The sequence below is a fragment of the Salmo trutta genome, chromosome 33 (assembly GCF_901001165.1).
Source record: "Salmo trutta chromosome 33, fSalTru1.1, whole genome shotgun sequence".
Taxonomy (NCBI): Eukaryota; Metazoa; Chordata; class Actinopteri; order Salmoniformes; family Salmonidae; genus Salmo; species Salmo trutta.
Window position 1 is genome coordinate 15,596,779 of NC_042989.1, and position 22,598 is coordinate 15,619,376.

The 22,598-nt window shown below is 41.8% G+C and overlaps 1 protein-coding gene and 1 long non-coding RNA gene across 2 annotated transcripts; one reads left to right on the forward strand and one right to left on the reverse strand.

Annotated features, from left to right (window-relative positions):
* Positions 1–9,633: 9,633 nt before the first annotated feature.
* kcnf1b (potassium voltage-gated channel, subfamily F, member 1b) lies at positions 9,634–11,104 on the reverse strand. The gene has a single exon (XM_029729263.1). The coding sequence runs from the start codon at positions 11,089–11,091 to the stop codon at positions 9,634–9,636; it is 1,458 nt and encodes a 485-aa protein (XP_029585123.1). The 5' UTR covers positions 11,092–11,104.
* Positions 11,105–15,148: 4,044 nt separating this feature from the next.
* Positions 15,149–15,685, forward strand: LOC115172119 (uncharacterized). The gene is made up of 3 exons (XR_003871381.1): positions 15,149–15,280; positions 15,383–15,489; positions 15,647–15,685. It is a non-coding gene; the product is annotated as an uncharacterized LOC115172119 (long non-coding RNA).
* Positions 15,686–22,598: the final 6,913 nt, after the last annotated feature.

Here is a 22,598-nt window from a genome sequence, read left to right on the forward strand (position 1 = left end):
GTTGGATGACCGTTCAAAACGTATTTTCCCAGTTAGTTTTTTTTCTTCCAGTTCCCAGTTGTCTTGAACTCACTGAAGTCTGAGATTTTCCAGTTCCGAGTTTCCAGTTGTTTTGAACACGGCAGAAGTCATGCTGGATTGACAGCATGGTCAATGTTGAATGTTTGTCCTTTTAAACTTGGAAAAGAGACCCTTAAACCCAGACTTGGACCACACACCCACTCTACTGAATAGCAGGCTAGTGACTGCCTTGTAATGCTCGCAGTTAGCAACTGATTCCTTCCAAACCACTCAATGTTGAATTTGCGATTTCTATCTTGTTATGTAATGTTTATGTCCAATGGCCGATGAGGACCGATCCGTTTTTTTCTATAATTTCTCTATTCTATAATGTAGAAAATAATAAAAATAAAGAAAATCCCTTTAATGAGTAGGTGTATCCAAGCTTTTGACTGGTACTGTATATATTTTTTAAGCTTAACAGGTGGGTCTCAAATGACGGGTCGCCACTGCTCCTTCCACTCCACCATCACCTCGTCGCCAGTCCCAAATAAAGAGGTCTAAGCACCTGGGTCCCTGGCAGTACCATGTTTTCTTCATTGTCTAGCTGTAAACATTCTATATCACTTCAGTAAGGGACTGTGTTTAAGAGACTGTGTCTAGTCTACTCACAGTTCCCGTACATCATTTGTCCAGTTCACTGAGGTCTAATTTGCATAAGTAATCACTAAACTGCACATAGTGTGATGCATTAATTGATGTTTTTTTATATTTTGGTTCTTCGTCATTCTGGTGTTCCAAACAAATGACCAATTATGCAGATAAGGGACATGTTAAAACCATTTAATGCTTCATTCCCAAATATTTGTTTCTTTTTAAAAAGCACATTTTATGCCTAATTACAATAAGTCCATTTAAAATCTTTGAAATAGAACTGCTCTGTCGTAATAAACGGGCCTGTTTTCCTCCTAAAGGCTAAATGGCCATGGGACATTTGTCCTCTAAGAACAGACGAACAGACAGTGACTAGACCTAGCTGGGGAGCAGATTGCTTGGTGCAAAGGTATACTTTCATTTACACCTTTGAGAGTGATGAAGCACTTCCAAACTTCAGGAGTAAGTGTAACTCAATTGAAGAATGGGTCACAAATCAAATGGACTCTCAACAGAAGTCTCTTATCCAGGTTGAACAGTCTCCACAATCTCAGTGAAACCAAAACCTCACCTGTGAAATACATTCTCTCCATGAACTTTGTACCAAAGCCCCGTTTCTTGTAAGGGGCTATTAATAGCTAGGACGAAGGTGAAGCACTTATTAGTCCTCACAGATGAATGAAAATGTACTGTAGTGGGGATGTGAATAATTTAGATCTGTCTTCTTCATTCATTATTAGAAAGGCTGAACTGTAGATAAAGAAATGGCTGCTGATGTCAAGCCTCCCGGATGGCCATTTATTAACTCCACATTCACATAACATGCCTGCAATAATACCTGTGAAGCCAAATACTCACTGCTTTATAAGCATCGCCAAGGACATCTCTTCTCTCCCTCCTCTTACCCTCAAGCAGTTTGTATGGAGGACACAGTTCTGCAGTCAGTGACATTAAAGAGGAGTTAGACTGTCTTTGAGAAATGGAATGTGAAAATGGAGCTCACACATTATACTGTTGTTTTCACACTATAACAAAAGAAGGGCTCTATGGTAGATGGCATCCAAATGTTTAAGAGTAGTAGCAGCTGCACTTTGATAAATAACATCACCATAATCAAGAACAGATAAAAAGGTTGACTGAATAATCTGCATCCTACTGCTTAGAGAAAGGCACCGCCTGTTTCTGTCGAAAAAGCCACATTTAAATCTTAGCTTCTTAAAGTGCAAATTTCCTAAATGTCAAATCCATATCAATACAGATGCCCAGTATTTATATGTGGGAACATGTTCAATTGGAGAACCATCTAATGAGTGAGCATGTATTTCATCTGAAACATTCTACATTCTACATGTATTTCATCTGAAACAGTCAACATTCTACATGTATTTCATCTGAAACATTCTTAAGAGTTTAAAAACAACATATATTTAGTTTTGCCCATATTAAGCACACGTTTTGCATCAGCAAGGCATTCCTGCATAGCCATAAAATCTGACTTCAGTTTTGATACAGCCAGATCAACAATCGGGGCAATAGCACACATAATAGTATCATCAGCATATACTAATTTGTTACAGATAGGGTATTTGACTTATCCAAGTTTGCCAAGCAATTGACATTTCATGTCCACATAAGAGTAATCACCTACTTACTGGTTTGTTATATTTCCCCTTCAGACATGAGGAAAATTAGATGGGAATAGGATTTTATTGGGAGTCTTCTGCTACATGATATAGCCTTTTCGAGTTAGTACCCATGGAGAATAGGTGGTATATTCAGTCTGCCTTAGAAATGTTTATGTAATGTCTTTGATTTACACATCATGCCTGTACTAGACTCAGGGCGCAAGAGACTATGTCTGTAGATACAAGTGTTTTATTCTAAGAATAGAGGCATCTGTGAGGACAATCCGCTTGGTATTTTTGCACTTGTCTATGATTTTATTTGACCCCAGAAAACAGTATAAATGTTACAATGCATAGACCAGCATGAATTTCAAGCTGATCTATGATAGTCTATGCTTGTCCATGCTAGTCTATGCAGGTCAATGCTGGTCGGATGCTGGTCAAGCTAGTCTGACCAGCATGGTCTAACTGGTTCTGCTGACTGACCAGCATGGTCCAGCTGGTCAAGCTGGTCTGACTAGCATGGTCCAGCTAGTCAAGCTGGTCTGACTACCAATTGACTACCATTGTGTTTTTGCTAGTGATCAGCATTCGCTGTACGTTTCCTGGAGACCAGCCTTTGCTGTGTTTTTGCTGGTGACCAGTCTTTGCTGTGTTTTTGCTGGTGACCAGTCTTTGCTGTGTTTTTGCTGGTGACCAGTCTTTGCTGTGTTTTTGCTGGTGACCAGTCTTTGCTGTGTTTTTGCTGGTGACCAGTCTTTGCTATGTTTTTGCTGGTGACCAGTCTTTGCTGTGTTTTTGCTGGTGACCAGCCTTTGCTGTGTTTTTGCTGGTGACCAGTTTTTGCTGTGTTTTTGCTGGTGACCAGTCTTTGCTGTGTTTTTGCTGGTGACCAGTCTTTGCTGTGTTTTTGCTGGTGACCAGTCTTTGCTGTGTTTTGGACACTGGTGATCAGCATAAACTAAAGCAATACCAGCATCAAGTCAAATTATGCTGGCTTGCAATGTGATATTTAATTGCTATTAGAATCCAGCCAGAGTGGGTTACCAAAATCTGCATTCAGAAAGACTGCCAGGGTTAGAATGATGAATGAATGGCACATTTTAACTGCAACAACCATTTCAGTAACGGGTGCAATGAGTCCAACTAACAGATTAGATATGTTTAGAAAAATGTATGGTATTTATCCTTGTGTAGCATAAGATAAAGTAATTGATTCATTAATAAATCAATGGACATGCAAAAACACAGATATTGAAAGAAACAATTCTGAATTGCCAACTGCAATAGAGCATGCTGGAAAATATGATAATGATGGGCCTGGTAATAGTAAGATGTTTCGCTAACTATTTCATGGGTTGTGTGATGTTTAAATTAAGATGCATTTATGATTTTTTTTGACAAAGCTAGAAAATGCTGCCTCCCCATAAAGCTTGCCAGCTAAAACCCAGAAATTAGTTCACTCTGGTTCATTCAGCCATTCCTATGGGGAAAATGAATGAGGAAAGAATAGGGTTTGGGGATAAATGCATTCGAGTCAACATGGTTGCAACTCAATATTAGGAAGGTGTTCTTAATGTTTTGTACACTCAGTGTATGTTTACACTACTATAGTGGGTAATCTGTTGAGATGTGTTGGACAAACATATACAATTTGATGGTTTTACATGCTAGATAGCATACATTTTGCACATTTGTAAGTGAATAAATAGCCTTTATTTTGGTAAAGATAAACTAATCCAATGTTAATTGACCCGCATATGCTGATGACCAGCTTATGTATCCAAAAAACAGCGAAGCCTGGTCACCAGAAAAAACACAGCGAAGGCTGGTCACCAGAGAAAACAAAATTAAGGCTAGTCACCAGTGAAAAAAATACATTGAAGGCTGATCACCAGTGAAAACACAACAAAGGCTAGTCACCAGCGAAAGCACAGCGAAGGCTGATCACCAGCGGAAACGCAACGAAGGCTGGTCACCCACCTGTGCTGGGCTGTTATTTTTTCAGCAGGGCTAAGACTGCAGAAACCTCAAAAAAGGACCAGGTAAATATTTGTGGGAAATTCATATAGAATATGCACATTATTTTAACACCCATTAATGTTTTATTGTCAAAACACAGCAAGATATGTTTTATTTTGTAAAAACGAATATTCAGCACACAGATAGTGTTTTAGTCCGTATTCACACTACGTAGGAGGATCAAGTCAGCAACCTGCAGCATCTCCAACTGGCGGCGCCCTTTTCACAACACATGTATTATTGATTATAAAGCTATTTTTTCTGCTAAAAATATGAAGCAAAAACTTCAATCGCCCCGCCAAAAAATACATTTTCAAAAGTGCTTCCACCCTGAAAAGCCCAGCAGGATCATCTGAAATGCCAATAGACGACATGATCAACAGCGAGGGAGTGGGTGCGATAGAGAAAGAGGTAAATAAAATCCATACATGCAACTGCAAGGTTGAGTGCTTGCTGAAAGTCCCCAGGCAGAAGAAAGGATTCTTAAAAGGTCACCTTACAATAGGAGTCTGGCATGATAGACTGCAACAACTGGCTCTTTGTTATTTGACACAACACATTTCCACCTGCTGATTTATTCAGACATATCTCAGAGGACAGAGCAATAGCTTTCTGGTCCAACTATATCTCTCAATGTTTTTGACAATATGGCAGTGTTTTTTAAATAATTTGATATATTGACCAACAGTTTCATTACAATCATTACACACAAATACATTCAGGATTAGGAATCTAAAACATATTTTGTCTAGTGCTTTTTTCATTATACAGCATTGTGGCAAAAAAATGTATGTACAGAAAAATTTCATAACTTAGCCCATGTGCGTAATCACTCCTTTTAGATTTGGACTCAATGCCAAAAATACCCTTAAAGATGGTTGAGTTTCCTCAGTGGTAATCCATCATTAGTGACTGGGTTCTCCTGTGAGGCCTTGGAAATGCTTCTGACTCACCGCTCCCCAGTGACTACTGAAAAGTGACAGGATGTGTTTTCTGTCACCAGTTTAAAGGGAATGAATTCCCACTAGGTAATTAGCTAGATTAGCATAGTCTGTAACTCTCAGAAAATGTGCAACAGGTTTATGCGTATAATATTCGTTGGTTATAATTAGTCTTTGTGTATGTACTATATACAGTACCAGTCAAAGGTTTGGACACACCTACTCATTCAAGGGTTTTTCTTTATTTTTACTATTTTCTACATTGTAGAATAATAGTGAAGACATCACAACTATGAAATAACACATATGGAATCATGTAGTAACCAAAAAGGTGTTTAACAAATCAAAATATTTGATATTTTAGATTTTTCAAAGTAGCCACCCTTTGCCTTGATGACAGCGTTACACACTCTTGGCATTCTCTCAACCAGCTTCATGAGGAATGCTTTTCCAAAAGTCTTGAAGGAGTTCCCAGATATGCTGAGCACTTGTTGGCTGCTTTTCCTACACTCTGCAGTCCAACTCATCCCAAACCATCTCAATCGGGTGATTATGGAGGCCAAGTCATCTAATGTAGTACGCCATCACTCTCCTTCTTGGTCAGATAGCCCTCACACAGCCTGGAGGTGTGTTGAGTCATTGTCCTGTTGAAAAACAAATGATAGTCCCACTAAGCGCAAAGCAGATGGGATGGCGTATCGCTGCAGGATGCTGTGGTAACCATGCTGGTTAAGTGTGCAAAGCACCCCACACCATCACACCTCTTCCTCCATGCTTCACGGTGGTAACCACACATGCGGAGATTATCCGTTCACCTACTCTGCGTCTCACAAAGACACGGCAGTTGGCACAAAAAATTCGCAATTTTGGACTCATCAGACCAAATGACAGATTTCCATTGGTCTAATGTCCATTGCTCGTGATTCTTGGCCCAAGCAAGTCTCTTCTTCTTATTGGTGTCCTTTAGTAGTGGTTTCTTTGCAGCAATTCAACCATGAAGGCCTGATTCACACATTCTCCTCTGAACAGTTGATGTTGAGATGTGTCTGTTACTTGAACTCCGTAAAGCATTTATTTGGGTGGCAATCTGAGGTGTAGTTAACTCTAATGAACTTATCCTCTGCAGCAGAGGTAACTCTGGGTCTTCCTTTCCTGTGGCGGTCCTCATGAGCCAGTTTCATCATTGCGCTTGATGTTTTTTGCGACTGCACTTGAAGAAACGTTCAAAGTTCTTGAGATTTTCCGGATTGACTGACCTTCATGTTTAATGGATGGACTGTTGTTTCTCTATGATTATTTGAGCTGTTCTTGCCATAATATGGACTTGGTCTTTTACCAAATAGGGCTATCTTCTGTATACCACCCCTACCTTGTCACAGCACAACTGATTGGCTCAAACAAATTAAGAAGGAAAGAAATTCTACAAATTAACTTTTAAAAAGCCACACCTGTTAATTGAAATGTATTCCAGGTGTCTACCTAATGAAGCTGGTTGAGAAAATGCCGAGAGTGTGCAAAGCTGTCATCAAGGCAAACTTTGAAGAATCTCAAATATAAAATATGTTTTTATTTGTTAAACACTTTTTTGGTTACTACATGATTCCATATGTGTTATTTCATTGTTTTGATGTCTTCATTATTATTCTACAATGTAGAAAATAGTAAAAAAGAAGTTCAAAATAAGTGTCAAGTTCAATGTTTAAAAATCCCAACATTGGCGTGGGTTTCAAAGTATTTGCGATCAGAGCTGTGCGTAAGAATATTTTATAAATTAAGCCCCTGGGTTTACGTAATTGACTAATATGGTCATCATGATTGTATTTTATTGATTTTCAATGTAACCAAAAGGCTGTTTTCCTTGCAGAGACAGAATACATTCTCCACGGAAACAGAAATAACCTCATTCCACCTATGGTGTGGAGAAAGATGTGCACTTGCATATTCAAACCATTGTTTCTGATTACACCCTGCTTACACCAACTTCACTCCATATTGATTGTCTTGGCCATTCTCTCTTAGCTATGATGCAGACATTGTCCACTAATTCAATACATTATGGATTAAGAATACTAGGACATGGGCAAAGAACCTGTGCTTGTTGAAGAACATCAGTGAAAATAATCTTTGTGTAAAATATATATACTACATTTTAGTCATTTAGCAGACGCTCTTATCCAGAGCGACTTACAGTAGTACATTTCATTTCATGCATTTTTTTTATTTTTTATACTGGCTCCCCATGGGAATACGAACTCACAACCCTGGCGTTGCACACACCATGCTGGCGTTGCAAACACCATGCTCTACCAACTGAGCCACAGGGAAGGTCCTTCAAGAAATAGTAACAATTGTGATGTCCTTGACATTTAGGTGAGGTATGTGAATAGAGTGGTAAAGGTTGCAGCTCATAGAAATGTCTGTGTAAATGTCTGGTCTTTCCTTCAAATAAGTTATTTTGTAGTCAAATACATTCATTTGGACATAACATGATTTAATATTTGTCCCTAAAATAAAGCTATTAGATGAAGATTTGCTCCCTGATACGTGTCATTGGTGACCAACAAATGAACACTGTGGGAGCCAGAATATTTATGTGTTTGTCAGCAAAGGTAATGTTTGGGAGCAATCGATAATGTGGATGTGTGCTTTTGGTTGAAGGAAGCCAGAAAATATATGCTCTGAGAGTCAAATCTTAACAGATCAACTTTTGTTAGCCTGATCAGTCAAGCAATTGTGTGGCAGAGTGTGTGCAAAAATGTTAGTATGGATGTAAACAGTATGTGACTGGATGACACAGGGCTCAATTCAAGTACACCTGCGATATCTTCCATTTTCTTCTTTCTTTCATGGTCGATAAATTCGCAGTAAAAGACTACTAGGGCTGCGTTTACACAGGCAGCCCAATTCAGATCTTTTGCAAATTGTTTGGCATATCTGACACCTATCTGATATTTTACTTAATCCTAAACAGCAAACGAAACACATTGAATCTGTCCTTTTGACTTCAGATTTATACCACATCCATATGTGGACCTCAACCCTGCATGTAGGCGAGTGTAGCCACTCTCTGAACTGTTCTCCCCATGGAGACAGCATTTTCTCGCACGCACGTACACACAAACACACACACACACACAATGGAGTGATCAAGCCGGCGCGGCTGGACCGGGATGGACTGGAAAAAAATACATCCACTAGGCTATCTGCGCATAAAAGTTCTGTGCACCGGTATAATAATTACAGGCATGCCCTTAACCCCTATACAAACATCAAAGACATAGGAACATTATGACTTGGGCTGCAGTTGTGAGCACTGCATTTCAAAACTACTTTCCTCAGAATGCACCTTTCCCTAAGGGATGGGAACGGGGTGGTTCAGCTCCACATTAGTATGCCTGTCTCCAGATTTGGATACTCATGAGGCCCGCTTCAATGTTTTCATGCAAACGCTTTATTCGATGCTAATTATTGAATAAATAATACTACTACAATTCTCTCCGAAAAACTCAATTCAAAGGAAAACGTCCTGCATTGGATTACTGTTAAAGATAGTATTTTGGCTGTAGACCCACATAAAGGCGAAGTAACCACAGGAAGAAATAGCTCACTAATCAAGTTTCCATCCAACCTTTTTATGCCAGTAAAGTGCATGTCGGATAAAACATTTAATGAAAGGCCCGATGGAAACAGAAAATGTTTCGGTAAACATTCCAAATGTGGACAAAACAAAATACGCTAGACAAGGTGCGATATTTTAGTCGGTAAAATTAATTATGCGAGAAATGTCGGTGGAAACGCTTTTATGCGCAAATATTGATATAATAACCCTCATATCGAAGTAAACTTGGAGTCACGCAATGACATGTTGTGTGGTCCTCCCACTATAACGGTTGGGAAAGCATGCAGTTTATTAGGCTATAGATTAAGAAAAGTTATCATGAACTTCACAGGGTGGTGAAAGTGCAAGGTGATGAGCTTGATATTCCTTTCCAATAAAAATCGAGGGTCTTATTCTGGTGACACGGTCTGCTGTTTGACAAATAAAAAAAATCTCGCTCTTTTGTCCTTAATAATCTCATCATGCAGGCTATCGAGCGCACGTGCCAATACCAGAGTGGGCACACTCGCTAAATAACTCAACATGTTGTATGAGAAAACCATCAGTAGAGTTGAAAATGCAATGGAAACCCATTTAACTTGTATTTTTATGTGCACTACGTCATCAGGCACAGCATTTTATCTACAAGTCAATTTGATGGAAACATGTCTCTGGTGGGAACATGCCATATTGTTTTTATGCGGATTTTAGACTATTCGCATGAAAATCTGTCGCCAATTGGATGGAAACCTAGCTATTGAAACACATCACTATATAATGTTTCTTTACCAAGTTAAAATGATTCTGTTTCCGAGCAATAATCTTTCGACTTCAAAGTCCTGGTCGATTCCTCGAGAAGTGGTATACAATTATCACTACGTGAGGTACGCATCGAGCTCTCCAACGCACACGCTGCGCCACACTTGCGCGTTGCCTTCATAAGTGAATCCTCGCTAGACTGCAACACCATGAGCTCCAGCTCGTGCTTGGCCGCGGTCTCGAGCACTTTCTGCTTGTTGTAAAAATTGATGAAGTTGTTGATAATGGGGTGAATGGGCAACGCGATGGCTATCACCCCACACAGGAAGCTGATGGCTGCGTTGCACTTGCCTAGAGTGGTTTTGGGGTAAATGTCTCCATAGCCCACGGTGGTCATGGTGATAATAGCCCACCAGAAGGACTGTGGGATGCTACTGAAGAGGTTCTCCGGGTGGCTTTGCTCTATGGTGTAGCCCAGTGCTGAGAACACGAATATCCCTATGCCCATGTACATAAGGAGCAACCCCAGCTCTTTGAAACTCCTCTTCAGCGCATAGGTGAACGTCTGTAGCCCAGAGGAGTGGCGCGCCAGTTTGAAGATGCGGGCGATACGCATGATGCGAAGCGCCTGGACCGCTTGCTGGACCTTGGCCAGATCCATCATGGCCGTACCCAGGTAAGTAAGGGTCAACACCAAGTAGAAGGGAATGATAGCCATGAAGTCTATTATGTTCATAAAGGATAGGAAAAAGTGCCGTTTGTTTGGGCAGGACACAAAACGCAGCAGGTATTCCACGGTGAACCAGCCTATGCAGGCTGTCTCGATGGCCTCCAGCATCGGGTGCTCCACAAGGTCCCCCTCTTCGTCTTCTACTTGGACTTCTGGAATGGTCCCCACGCACATCACCACGGAGGACACAAGGACGAAGAGGAAAGATGCAATGGCGATGACGCGCGCAGGCAAAGAGGACTCCGGTTTCTCCATGAGTTTCCAAATGAACTTTAGGCACCGCGCTGAGCAGTTGACAGAAGGGTCCTCATCTAGATCACCCAAGATAAGCTTCACTTTGTTGGCAATCTCTGCCAGCTCTTCCTGTTTTTCAGTCAGGTAACTTTTACAGCACTCGTCCAAATAGCTTTGTTGAATTTTCCAGAACTCCATCTCTTTAATGAAACAAATTGGACATATACCTCGTTTGATGTGAATCTCACCGAAGTAATACACGTCAATGATGCATCTGAAAGCGTCAGGATCCCGGTCGAAATAAAACTCTTTTTTACCGGGGTCATAGTCGTCACAAAGTGAGTAGATAACGTCGTAATTCAGAGTTGAGCAGTTGATCAGTTCGGCAAGTCGACTCTCCGGGTAGCGGTTAAGCACATCGCCGTCTAAAACTAGCCTCACCCCGCCAATGTTCACGGCCATCTCGGCTTCATCCCTTGTATCCAATTTGTTGCAGTTCTTATATCGGGGTTTGGGTATTGTCCACATCTTTCCTGCTGTCGTAGGCTATTTTTGACGCAGTATAATAACTGGAGGAAAATGTCGAAAAGCAATAAACAGACTTGTGTTTGTCACATGAAACGTTTAAAGTGCCGGTAGCCTATATAAAGTCACTTAAAAAGAAGGAAAGGCATTGTGCAAAACCCCGCTCCGCACTCTTCCATGACCAAACCGCAATTAAGTAATCTCTCTCTCTCTGGCTTACTCTCACACACACGTACACACTGCTACTGCAGTGCCTGTGAGCTATGTGAGCGGATATCTCTTGGTTGTCAACTTTCTACTTGAAGTAGAATTTACCAAGTTGTCTTGGGCAATTAAAACACAAATATTGCGTATGGTTGAAGTTCAAGTGAGGTGATGTGAGTATGGTGAGTGGATATTGATGTAGAACTTGTTGGTGAGCGCATTGCACAACCATTACATAGGCCTATTTGTCTTGACAACACATGGTGAAATTAAAAACCGACGTCTAGGAAATTAATACGAAGTTATAGTCAGGGAGGGGTAGGCTAATGTCAAAGCGTTATCATTGAACAAAATTACATCAGTACCTGCTGGTGTCCTTTTGATCACTTGGGACAGCCACGCAATTGCGCACCTCTCCACAAAACGGAGATATTGTAGGACGACAAACAAACTTGCACAATTCGGAGGACAGCAGAGGGGGGGTGGTGGGATTTGTGTGAAGCATAAACACAATCAGAGGTTCAAGCACAAGCGGTAATCAGCAGGTTAGGAAGAGTACAGTCGTGGCCAAAAGTTTTGAGAATGACACAAATATTAATTTTCACAAAGTCTGCTGCCTCAGTTTGTATGATGGCAATTTGCATATACTCCAGAATGTTATGAAGAGTGATCAGATGAAAGTCCCTCTTTGCCATGCAAGTGAACTGAATCCCCCAAAAACATTTCCACTGCATTTCAGCCCTGCCACAAAAGGACCAGCTGACATCATGTCAGTGATTCTCTCCTTAACACAGGTGTGAGTGTTGATGAGGACAAGGCTGGAGATCACTCTGTCATGCTGACTGAGTTCGAATAACAGACTGGAAGCTTCAAAAGGAGGGTGGTGCTTGTAATCATTGTTCTTCCTCTGTCAACCATGGTTACCTGCAAGGAAACACATGCCGTCATCATTGCTTTGCACAAAAAGGGCTTCACAGGCAAGGATATTGCTGCTAGTAAGATTACACCTAAATCAACCATTTATCGAATCATCAAGAACTTCAAGGAGAGCGGTTCAATTGTTGTGAAGAAGGCTTCATGGCGCCCAAGAAAGTCCAGCAAGCGCCAGGACCGTCTCCTAAAGTTGATTCAGCTGCGGGATCGGGGCACCACCAGTACAGAGCTTGCTCAGGAATAGCAGCAGGCATGTGTGAGTGCATCTGCAAGCACAGTGAGGCGAAGACTTTTGGAGAATGGCCTGGTGTCAAGAAGGGCAGCAAAGAAGCCACTGCTCTCCAGGAAAAACATCAGGGACACACTGATATTTTGCAAAAGGCACAGGGATTGGACTGCTGAGGACTGGGGTAAAGTCATTTTCTCTGATGAATCCCCTTTCCGATTGTTTGGGGCATCCGAAAAAAAGCTTGTCCGGAGAAGACAAGGTGAGCGCTACCATCAGTCCTGTGTCATGCCAACAATAAAGCATCCTGAGACCATTCATGTGTGGGGTTGCTTCTCAGCCAAGGGTGTGGGCTCACTCACAATTTTGCCTAAGAACACAACCATGAATAAAGAATGGTACCAACACATCCTCCGAGAGCAACTTCTCCCAACCATCCAGGAACAGTTTGGTGACGAACAATGCCTTTTCCAGCATGATGGAGCACCTTGCCATAAGGCAAAAGTGATAACTAAGTGGCTCGGGGAACAAAACATTGATATTTTGGGTCCATGGCCAGGAAACTCCCCAGACCTTAATCCCATTGGGAATTTGTGGTCCATCCTCAAGAGCCGGGGGAACAAACAAAAACCTACAAATTCTGACAAACTCCAAGCATTGATTATGCAAGAATGGGCTGCCATCAGTCAGGATGTGGCCCAGAAGTTAATTGACAGCATGTCAGGGCGGATTGCAGAGGTCTTGAAAAAGAAAGGTCAACACTGCAAATATTGATTCTTTGCATCAACTTCATGTAATTGTCAATAAATGCCTTTGACACTTATGAAATGCTTGTAATTATACTTCAGTATTCCATAGTAACATCTGACAAAAATATCTAAAGACACTGAAGCAGCAAACTTTGTGAAAATGTATATTTGTGTCATTCTCAAAACTTTTGGCCACGACTGTACACAACCATTCTAGGAGGCACTCTGCCACAAATGTGCTCATTTGATCTTTTCCAGCTCCAAACAGCATGGTGGCGAGTCAATCTGCAAGTCTAATCTAGGCAAGCAGTGAGGAGCGCACATAACAATACAGGCTCCAGACATCACAAGCCAGGCAAAAAGAAACCCATGAAACAAGTTACACACACTCATAACACACAACCTCGTGTGATGGATAGCTGTCGGCTATATTAGCCATGATTTACCGTTCTTTGTGCAGCTTTAAATGTCAAACAAAGTTGGAAATTGTTGCGCCTCTCTCTGTAATTTTCTTCCTGCATGTTTTGCAAGTTGCAATCTGTTTTTTGTTGATACAGCGTCGTCTTTATATCCGAAAATAATAATTTGGGGTATCATCTTTCCAAGAGCTCCATCTGAATTCACCCGCCGACGTTCCTCTGCACTGCCACGCACAATTTGATTGGCTGCTGTCCGATTCAAACTGGAATCCGATAAATTAAGAGTTGATGCGCTGCACACTTTTTTTAATAGCATCATTTTTAGTATTTGGGCTTGGGGAGGGTATCAAGTCAGGTCGAGTCATAAGGCTGAAGTCCAAGTCAAGTCACGAGTCAATGGTGTTAAAGTCAAAGTCGAGTAGCAATTCATCATATTTGTGACTCGAGTCTGACTCGAGATGAAGGAGGCCGTGCTGACCGAGATGCATGCTGGCCATTTCGAAGTGAAGCATGTGGTTGCCAAAATCAACCTACGCTTCTGACAGAGAATTGTCAAGGAGATGGACATCTGGGCAACTGAAATAACCTTTTGTTTATTAATCACATTATATTATATCTGAAATTATTATGATTTCAATGAATGTCATATCAGAGAGCACACAATTTTACAATTTGGCACTTTGCTTAAAGGTCAGTACCCTGTCTAGCCTGCCAGAAGTTTGAGAGGGCGAAGACTCTGGTGCCGGAGTTGAAGCCCATCAAAGTTGTTTCACCATGGCACATGATCGGTAAACGTCCCAATTCAAATTTTGCCCTGATAAGTTGTTTTGTAATGGTTGCTTTATTTGACCACAGCAGAGGTCAATATTATAGAATGTGTGTGTGTATGTGTATGTCAATATCCTAACAAATATGAAAATCTTCATACTGTATTACACAGATACGGGTAAGGATAAAGTAATCTTCTCTCTAACACTTTAAATGTTAGGGGTAGACCTCATCGGACCCTTCACGAAATCCAGGAATGGTAACGGCTGGTGTCTGACGGCGACCAATCACTTTACCAAGTGGGTAGAGGCAATACCCATTAAGGTCAGTAAAGGAAGAGTATGTGCTTAACTCTAATTTCCCTTCTGTAACCCATTACAGACTCAGAAGGGTGTAGATGTTTTTGACCAGGTAAAAATTATTGTTGGCTGTTCATTTATTTTCTGGCCCTCCAGGAGATATGTAAGAAATGTATTTGTAATATGAAATATAATTGCATTTATTCCTGTTATCAATCAAGGTAAGACTGAACATGGACAAAGCGCAGGAGAAACAGAAGGAGAGCTACCAGAGCAGAATCAAGAAGGAGACCAAGTGCTATGACATCCGGGCGAATTACTTGGTTTGGAAGAAGGACAAAAGGAAGGCGAGACCTGGGAAACCTCGCTGCTCTTTCGCTCCTAGCTGTGGTCACCATCTGTTAAAGTGAATATAAAAAATCTCAGATAATAACTATTTTCATTTGCACACAAAATAACCTGAAGCTAGTTTTAGTTTCCCTAACACTGATACTTTTCTCTTTGTATTCCTATGGTTACCTCGGTGGAAGCCAACAATCTTCTACAGTTGGAGCAGTTGGACGCCCTACACTTCAGTGAAGCCCAATAGACAAAGTATGTTAAAGCTTTGGTTGACATTTGAGAAAGTAAGAAATGATAGTTATGCTGAGGTTATAAAAATGTACCTCTTCAATTTATCTCTTCAAATGACTTTAGGACCATCGGCTGTCCAAACCCCCAAGGGGGAATCCCATCCACCAGAACCAGTGAGTTCAGATCAGTCAGATTCTCTGTGCTCTGAGTCGGAGGGGGACCAGCTTGAGGTAGGCTATACCTTCCAAAAGTGTTGAAAAGTACATACCATTTATAACACTGCACTAATCCATCAACGTTTCATACAGAAAAGTATAACCTGTGTGTTTGCTGGTTTAAGTCTCCGTCTCCTACCCTGTTCCCTTTAACTCTGCTCCTGTTCTCCAGGAGCTAGAGGTTCTGCCCAACACCTACACGTGGATCCACCTGATGTCCTCCATTACCAACCACCCTCCAACTTTTCATTACATCAGGTATTCCCAAACTGGGGTACGTGCAATGCCGTCGGGGGTACGCCAAATAAAAATGTCATTCACGTTTATAAAAAATTATCTACACTAAAAGTTCGGGGTCACTTAGAAATGTCTTTGTTTTTGAACGAAAAGCACATTTCTGTCCATTCAAATAACATCAAATTGATCAGAAATACAGTGTAGACATTGTTAATGTTGTAAATGACTATTGTAGCTGTTTTTTAATGGAATATCTACATAGGCGTACAGAGGCACATTATCAGCAACCATCACTCCTGTGTTCCAATGGCACGTTGTGTTAGCTAATCCAAGTTTAGAATTTTAAAAGGTTAATTGATCATTAGAAAACCCTTTTACAATTATGTTAGCACAGCTGAAAACTGTTGTGCTAATTAAAGAAGCAATAAAACTTGCCTTCTTTAGACTATTTGAGTATCTGGAGCACCAGCATTTGTGGGTTCGATTACAGGCTCAAAATGGCCAGAAACAAATAACTTTCTTCTGAAACTCGTCAGTCTATTCTTGTTCTGAGAAACAAAGGCTATTGCATGCGAGAAATTGCCAAGAAACTGAAGATCTCGTACAACGCTGTGTACTACTCCCTTCACAGAACAGCACAAACTGGCTCTAACCAGAATAAAAAGAGGAGTGGGAGGCCCCGGTGCACAACTGAGCAAGAGGACAAGTACATTAGAGTGTCTAGTTTGAGAAACAGACGCCTCACAAGTCCTTAACTGGCAGCTTCATTAAATAGTACCCGCAAAACACCAGTCTCAATGTCAACAGTGAAGAGGCGACTCCGGGATGCTGGCCTTCTGGCCTTCTAGACAGAGACTCTCTCACAATTTTTGATGAATAAATAAGGTTTTATATGTAAGATAACTAAATAAAGAGCAAAATTATTGATTATTGTTATATTATTATTTGTGCCCTGGTCCTATAAGAGCTCTTTGTCACTTCCCACCAGCCGGGTTGTGAGAAAACCCACACTCATTCTTATGTTTATACATTTATTGTATAGTGTGTGTGTGGTAGATTTACAATGATGGCAAAAAACAACATTTGAGAGTGAGCTGACCCTGGTGCTAGAGGGTGTATGCAGTTGGAGGTTGAATGTTTGAAGGGGTACGGGACTATAAAAAGTTTGGGAACGACTGCATTGCATAATCTACAGCTATTGTTGTAGTCATGTTGTTGTCAATATCTACTAAGAAAGTTTTTGTTGCTCTATCATACTGGACACATAATATGTGAGATACACAGAAGGATTGGACCCTTTTTTTCAATTTCTGCCTAAAATGACATACCTAAATCTAGCTGCCAGTAGCTCAGGGACTGAAAGCAAGGATATGCATATTATTGATACCATTTGAAAGGAAACACTTTGAAGTTTGAGGAAATGTGGAATTAATGTAGGAGAATATAACACATTAGATCTGGTAAAAGATAATATAAACAAAAAAACATGCATTTTCTATATATATATATATATATATATATATATATATATCTTTGAAATGCAAGAGAAAGGTCAAACATTCAGATAGAAGTCTAGGTTTCATTTAGATTTTGGCCACCAGATGGCAGCAGTGTGTGCAAAGTTTCAGACTGATCCAGTGAAGAATTACATTACTACACAATATTTTGTCTCAAGTATGATAGGAGTTTGCCCAAATTTGCTGAATTGGTCAATTGATACATTTTCAAGTATATAGCTATAGAGAGCATACGAAAATGCTATGGTAATAAAAAAATGTTTACACACTCCCAGGAATGTCTTACATGATGGATAATTAATTTCCCTACAGAAAATACACTAACCTTCACACATCTAGATGACCGGGCAGGGTGGGTGTGGGGCCAGAGACAGCATTTGAATATAAAAATGGATTTTATCAAACAAAACTATGCTACATTTTATCTCTGGAACCCTCAGTATGACAAATCAGAGCTTCAGAGGTGAATGTATCAAACCAGTTACCATGATAAAAGTGTTTTGTTGTTGTACACTCTCCTCAAACAATAGCATGGTATTTTTTCACTGTAATAGCTACTGTAAATTGGACACTGCAGTTAGATTAACAAGAATTTAAGCTTTCTGCCCATATAAGACATGTCTATGTCCCGGAAAGTTGGCTGTTGTTTACAACGTCATTCTAGTCACATTAGTGCACGTTATCAACAACCATCCCGATTTAGGGACACTGATCCCATAGAGGTTAACCCTCTGTTCCCCCCATGTCCTTGTCCGTAATTGTTTGTTGTCAGTGCTTGTGTACGTTATGTTCTGGTGTGCGTCAGGTTATGTACCCATTTATTTCATTGTTCTGTATCCGATGGGTTTTGATGATTAAACTGAGCCGTTGGAAACACAGTTTTGCTCTCCTGCGTCTGACTTCTCTGCCGCCAGTACACACCCCTGACAGTACGGTGATGTTGATGCTGTTACAAAACAACGAAGGAGAGTTTTGCTTCTACATCATGCTGGGACAGATGTACAGGACATTTTCTCCACACTCGCAGACACCGGAGAGCCAACAGACTATGTCAGGGATGTGTGGCGTTAAACGCATACTTCGTGCCACAGGTGAACACAGCGTTCACGAGACAGACATTTTATCAACTGACACAGAAAACTGGTGAGACAGTTCAGAAATGTGTTACTCGTCTTAGACAAGCAGCAGAAGATTGTGACTATGCTGGAGATAAGGACAATCAGATTAGAGATGCCATACTGAGCAAGTGTAATACTGACTATGTGCGCCGAAAACTATTGGAGGAGGGCCCTGGGCTAACGTTAGCGCGGTCACTCGAGCTATCCACATAATGTGAAAGAATTGAAGTGCCAATGGCCGCCATGCATGTGAGTACAGATGCTAAAGATGAGACCGTGCATCATGTTTTCAAAAAGGAGAGGAAATATCACAAAAACGGGCTGAGACAGAATGCAGAAGGAAAAGACCAATCAGAGAAGGTGTGCTACCGTTGTGGACATGCAGATAATTTTGCAAAGGATCCTGCTTGTCCAGTATGTGGGCAGACCTGCAAGAAATGTCATGGGAAGAACCATTTTGCAAAAATGTGCAAGACCAAAGGTTACTCAAAACTGACTGTGAAATATGTTAATTCAGAGGAACAAAACAGAGACTATCATTTGTGGTAAATGAGAACTGTAACTCAGACAGGATCACGTTCTTAGAGGGAGGGGTCAGTTTATTAATGTTAATTGACTCTGGGGCCACGAGGAATATAGTAGATGAGAGCACATGGGAAATGTTGAAAGCCAAGAAAATAAGGTGCCGTTCATCACTGACTGATAAAAAGCTATATGCATACTCATCAAGCGAGCCATTACCAGTAAAATGGATTTTCACATGCCGTAGAAAGATAGGCAAGCGCAGCACACAGGCTGATTTCACTGAGATATGTGGACGCGGAGTACCGTTGCTAGGTAAAGAGACTGCCATTAAATTGGGTGTGCTAAACATGGGTGTTCACATAGCAGCGGTGACAGATGTAAAAACTCAGATTAAACAGCAATACCCAAGGTTGTTTGAAGGGGTGGGTAAGCTAAACACAAAACAGATCAACCTACATGTTGATAAAAACGTGACACCAGTATCACAGGCCCTTAGGGGTGTACCATTCTACCTGTAGAGAAGCTGCGGAGAAAAAGATAAAGGAACTACAAAACATGGACTTAATAGAGAGTGGATGGTGCCACACCATGGGTGAATCCGATAGTGGTAGTGCCAAAACTGGACGGCGACATAAGACTGTGTCTAGACATGAGACAAGCGAACACAGCAATCATACGTGGCAGGTACCCAATCCCCACACTAGATTAACTTTTGCAAGGAATGATTGGTTCTGTCATGTTCAGTAAACTGGATCTTAAAGGGGTTATCCTCAATTGGAACTAACACCGGAGTCGAGAGGCATAGCGAAGTTTGCGGTGCATAATGGGATATAGATATAAAAGACTCATATTTGGAGTTTCATCGGCGAGCGAGCAGTATCAACATGAAATCGCAACAGCACTGGCAGGCATCGAGGTGGTGGAAAACATATCGGATGACATCATAGTCCACGCCCCAGACAAGGAGACCCATGACCAGCGGCTACATGCTGTCCTCAATAGGCTGGAGAACTGTGGGCTGACTCTCAACTCAGAGAAATGTCAGTTCAACATGGACAAATTGGTGTTTATGGGCATGTTACTCTCACAGAAAGGCATAGGACCCACAGTTAAAAGAGTGAGAGCCGTGGTTGAGGCCAGGGAACCTGAGACGGCATCAGAGGTTCGTAGCTTTCTAGGTTTAGTGGGCTACAGCAGTAGGTTCATTCTTCAGTTCTCTACACTCCCAGAGTCTCTACGGAAGTTGACCAAGAAGGAAACAACATTCCACTTCAGACCGTTAGAGGCAATTTACAGTCCTCGCTCAAAGCCATGCACTCGCATCAAATGGTGGGTGCTGAGACTCCAACCCTATGACTTTCGAGTTGTCCACATACCAGGGAAAAACAACATTGCAGACCCTCTGTCTCGTCTAATTGGAAAGACTGCAGTGAAAGACTCACACACACATAGAGCAGAGGAGTATGTAAGATTTGTAGCTGTGAACGCAACTCCAAATGCAATGACCACAAAAACAATGCCAAAATGGGCACAGGCAAATGGTGAAGTGGATCGGCAAAAGGCCTCCCTCATGAAACGGATTCGAATTGCACAAGCTGAGGGGCTGGACTGGAAGTGGGAGCTACACAAGTACGTGAGAGTTTATAGATCCATTAATCACTCTACCATGGGCAGAAGCCCAGCTGAGCTCCTCTTCAAAAGGAAAATCGAGATATACAGTAACTAAACCAAACCAAATCAAATCAAATTTTATTTGTCACATACACATGGTTAGCAGATGTTAATGCGAGTGTAGTGAAATGCTTGTGCTTCTAGTTCTGACAGTGCAGTAATATCTAACAAGTAATCTAACAATTCCCCAACAACTACCTAATACACACAAATCTAAAGGGGTGACGGAGAATATGTTCATGTAATTATATGGATGAGTGATGGCCGAGCAGCATAGGCAAGGTGCAATAGATGGTATAGAATACACGTATATACATGTGATATGAGTAATGTAAGATATGTAAACATTATTAAAGTGGCATTATTTAGAATGGCATTGTATACAGTGACTAGTGGTCCATTTAAGTGGCCAGTGACTGGGTCTCAATGTAGGCAGCAGCCTCTCTGAGTCAGTGATTGCGGTTTAGCTGTCTGATGGCCTTGAGATAGAAGCTGTGTTTCAGTCTCTCGGTCCCAGTTTTGATGTACTTGTACTGACCTCGCCTTCTGGATGTTAGCGGTGTGAACAGGCAGTGGCTCAGGTGGTTGATGTCCTTGATGATCTTTTTGGCCTTCGTGTGACATCGGGTTCTGTAGGTGTCGTAGAGGGTAGGTAGTTTGCCCCCGGTGATGCGTTGTGCAGACCGTACCACCCTCTGGAGAGCCTTGTGGTTGAGGGCGGTGCAGTTGCCGTACCAGGCTGGGATATAGCCCGACAGGATGCTCTTGATTGTGCATCTGTAAAAGCTTGTCAGGGTTTTGGGTGAGAAGACAAATTTCTTCAGCCTCCTGAGGTTGAAGAGGCGCTTTTGCGCCTTCTTCACCACGCTGTCTGTGTGGGTGGACCATTTCAGTTTGTCTGTGATGTGTATGCCGAGGAACTTAAAACTTTCCACCTACTCCACTGGTGTCCCTTCGATGTGGATAGGGGGGTGCTCCCTCTGCTGTTTCCTGAACTCCACGATCATCTTCTTTGTTATGTTGAAATTGAGTGAGAGATTTTTTTACTGACACCACACTCCGAGTGCCCTCACCTCCTCCCTGTAGGCTGTCTCGTCGTTGTTGGTAATCAAGCCCACTACTATTGTGTCATCTGCAAAAGTGATGATTGAGTTGGAGGCGTGCGTGGCCACGCAGTCGTGGGTGAACAGGGAGTACAGGAAGGAGCTGAGCACGCACCCTTGTGGGGCCCCAGTGTTGAAGGTCAGCGAAGTAGAGTTGTTGTTTTCTACCTTTACCACATGGGGGTGGCCCGTCAGAAAGTCTAGGACCCAATTGCACAGGGCGGGGTTGAAACCCAGGGCCTCCAGCTTGATCAAATCAAATCAAATCGAATTTTATTTGGCACGAGCGCCCGGATACAACAGGTGTTTCACCAGCATTTCACCTTACAGTGAAATGCTTACTTACAAGCCCTTAACCAACGATGCCGTTTTAAGAAAATACCTAAAATATTAGAATTAAGAAAAAAGTAAGAACCAAGAAAAACAAATAATTAAAGAGCAGCAGTGAATAACAATAGCGGAGCTATATACAGGGGGTACCGGTACAGAGTCAATGTGTCAATGTGCGGGGGTACCGGTGTCAAGGTAATTGAGATAATTATGTTCATGCAGATAGGGCTGTTAAAGTGGCTATGCATAGATAATAACAGAGAGTAGTAGCAGCATGGGGGGGATGCAAATAGTCTGGGTAGCCATTTGATTAGGTGTTCAGGAGTCTTATGGCTTTGGGGTAGCTGTTTAGAAGCCTCTTGGACCTAGACTTGGAACTCCGGTACCGCTTGCTGTGACATAGCAGAGAGAACAGTCTATGACTAGGGTGGCTGGAGTCTTTGACAATTTTTAGGGCCTTCCTCTGTCACCACCTAGTATAGAGGTCCTAGATTGCAGGAAGCTTGGCCCCAGTGATGTACTAGGCCGTTCGCACTACCCTCTGTAGTGCCTTGCAGTCGGAGGCCGAGCAGTTGCCATACCAGGCGGTGATGCAACCCGTCAGGATGCTCTCGATGGTGCAG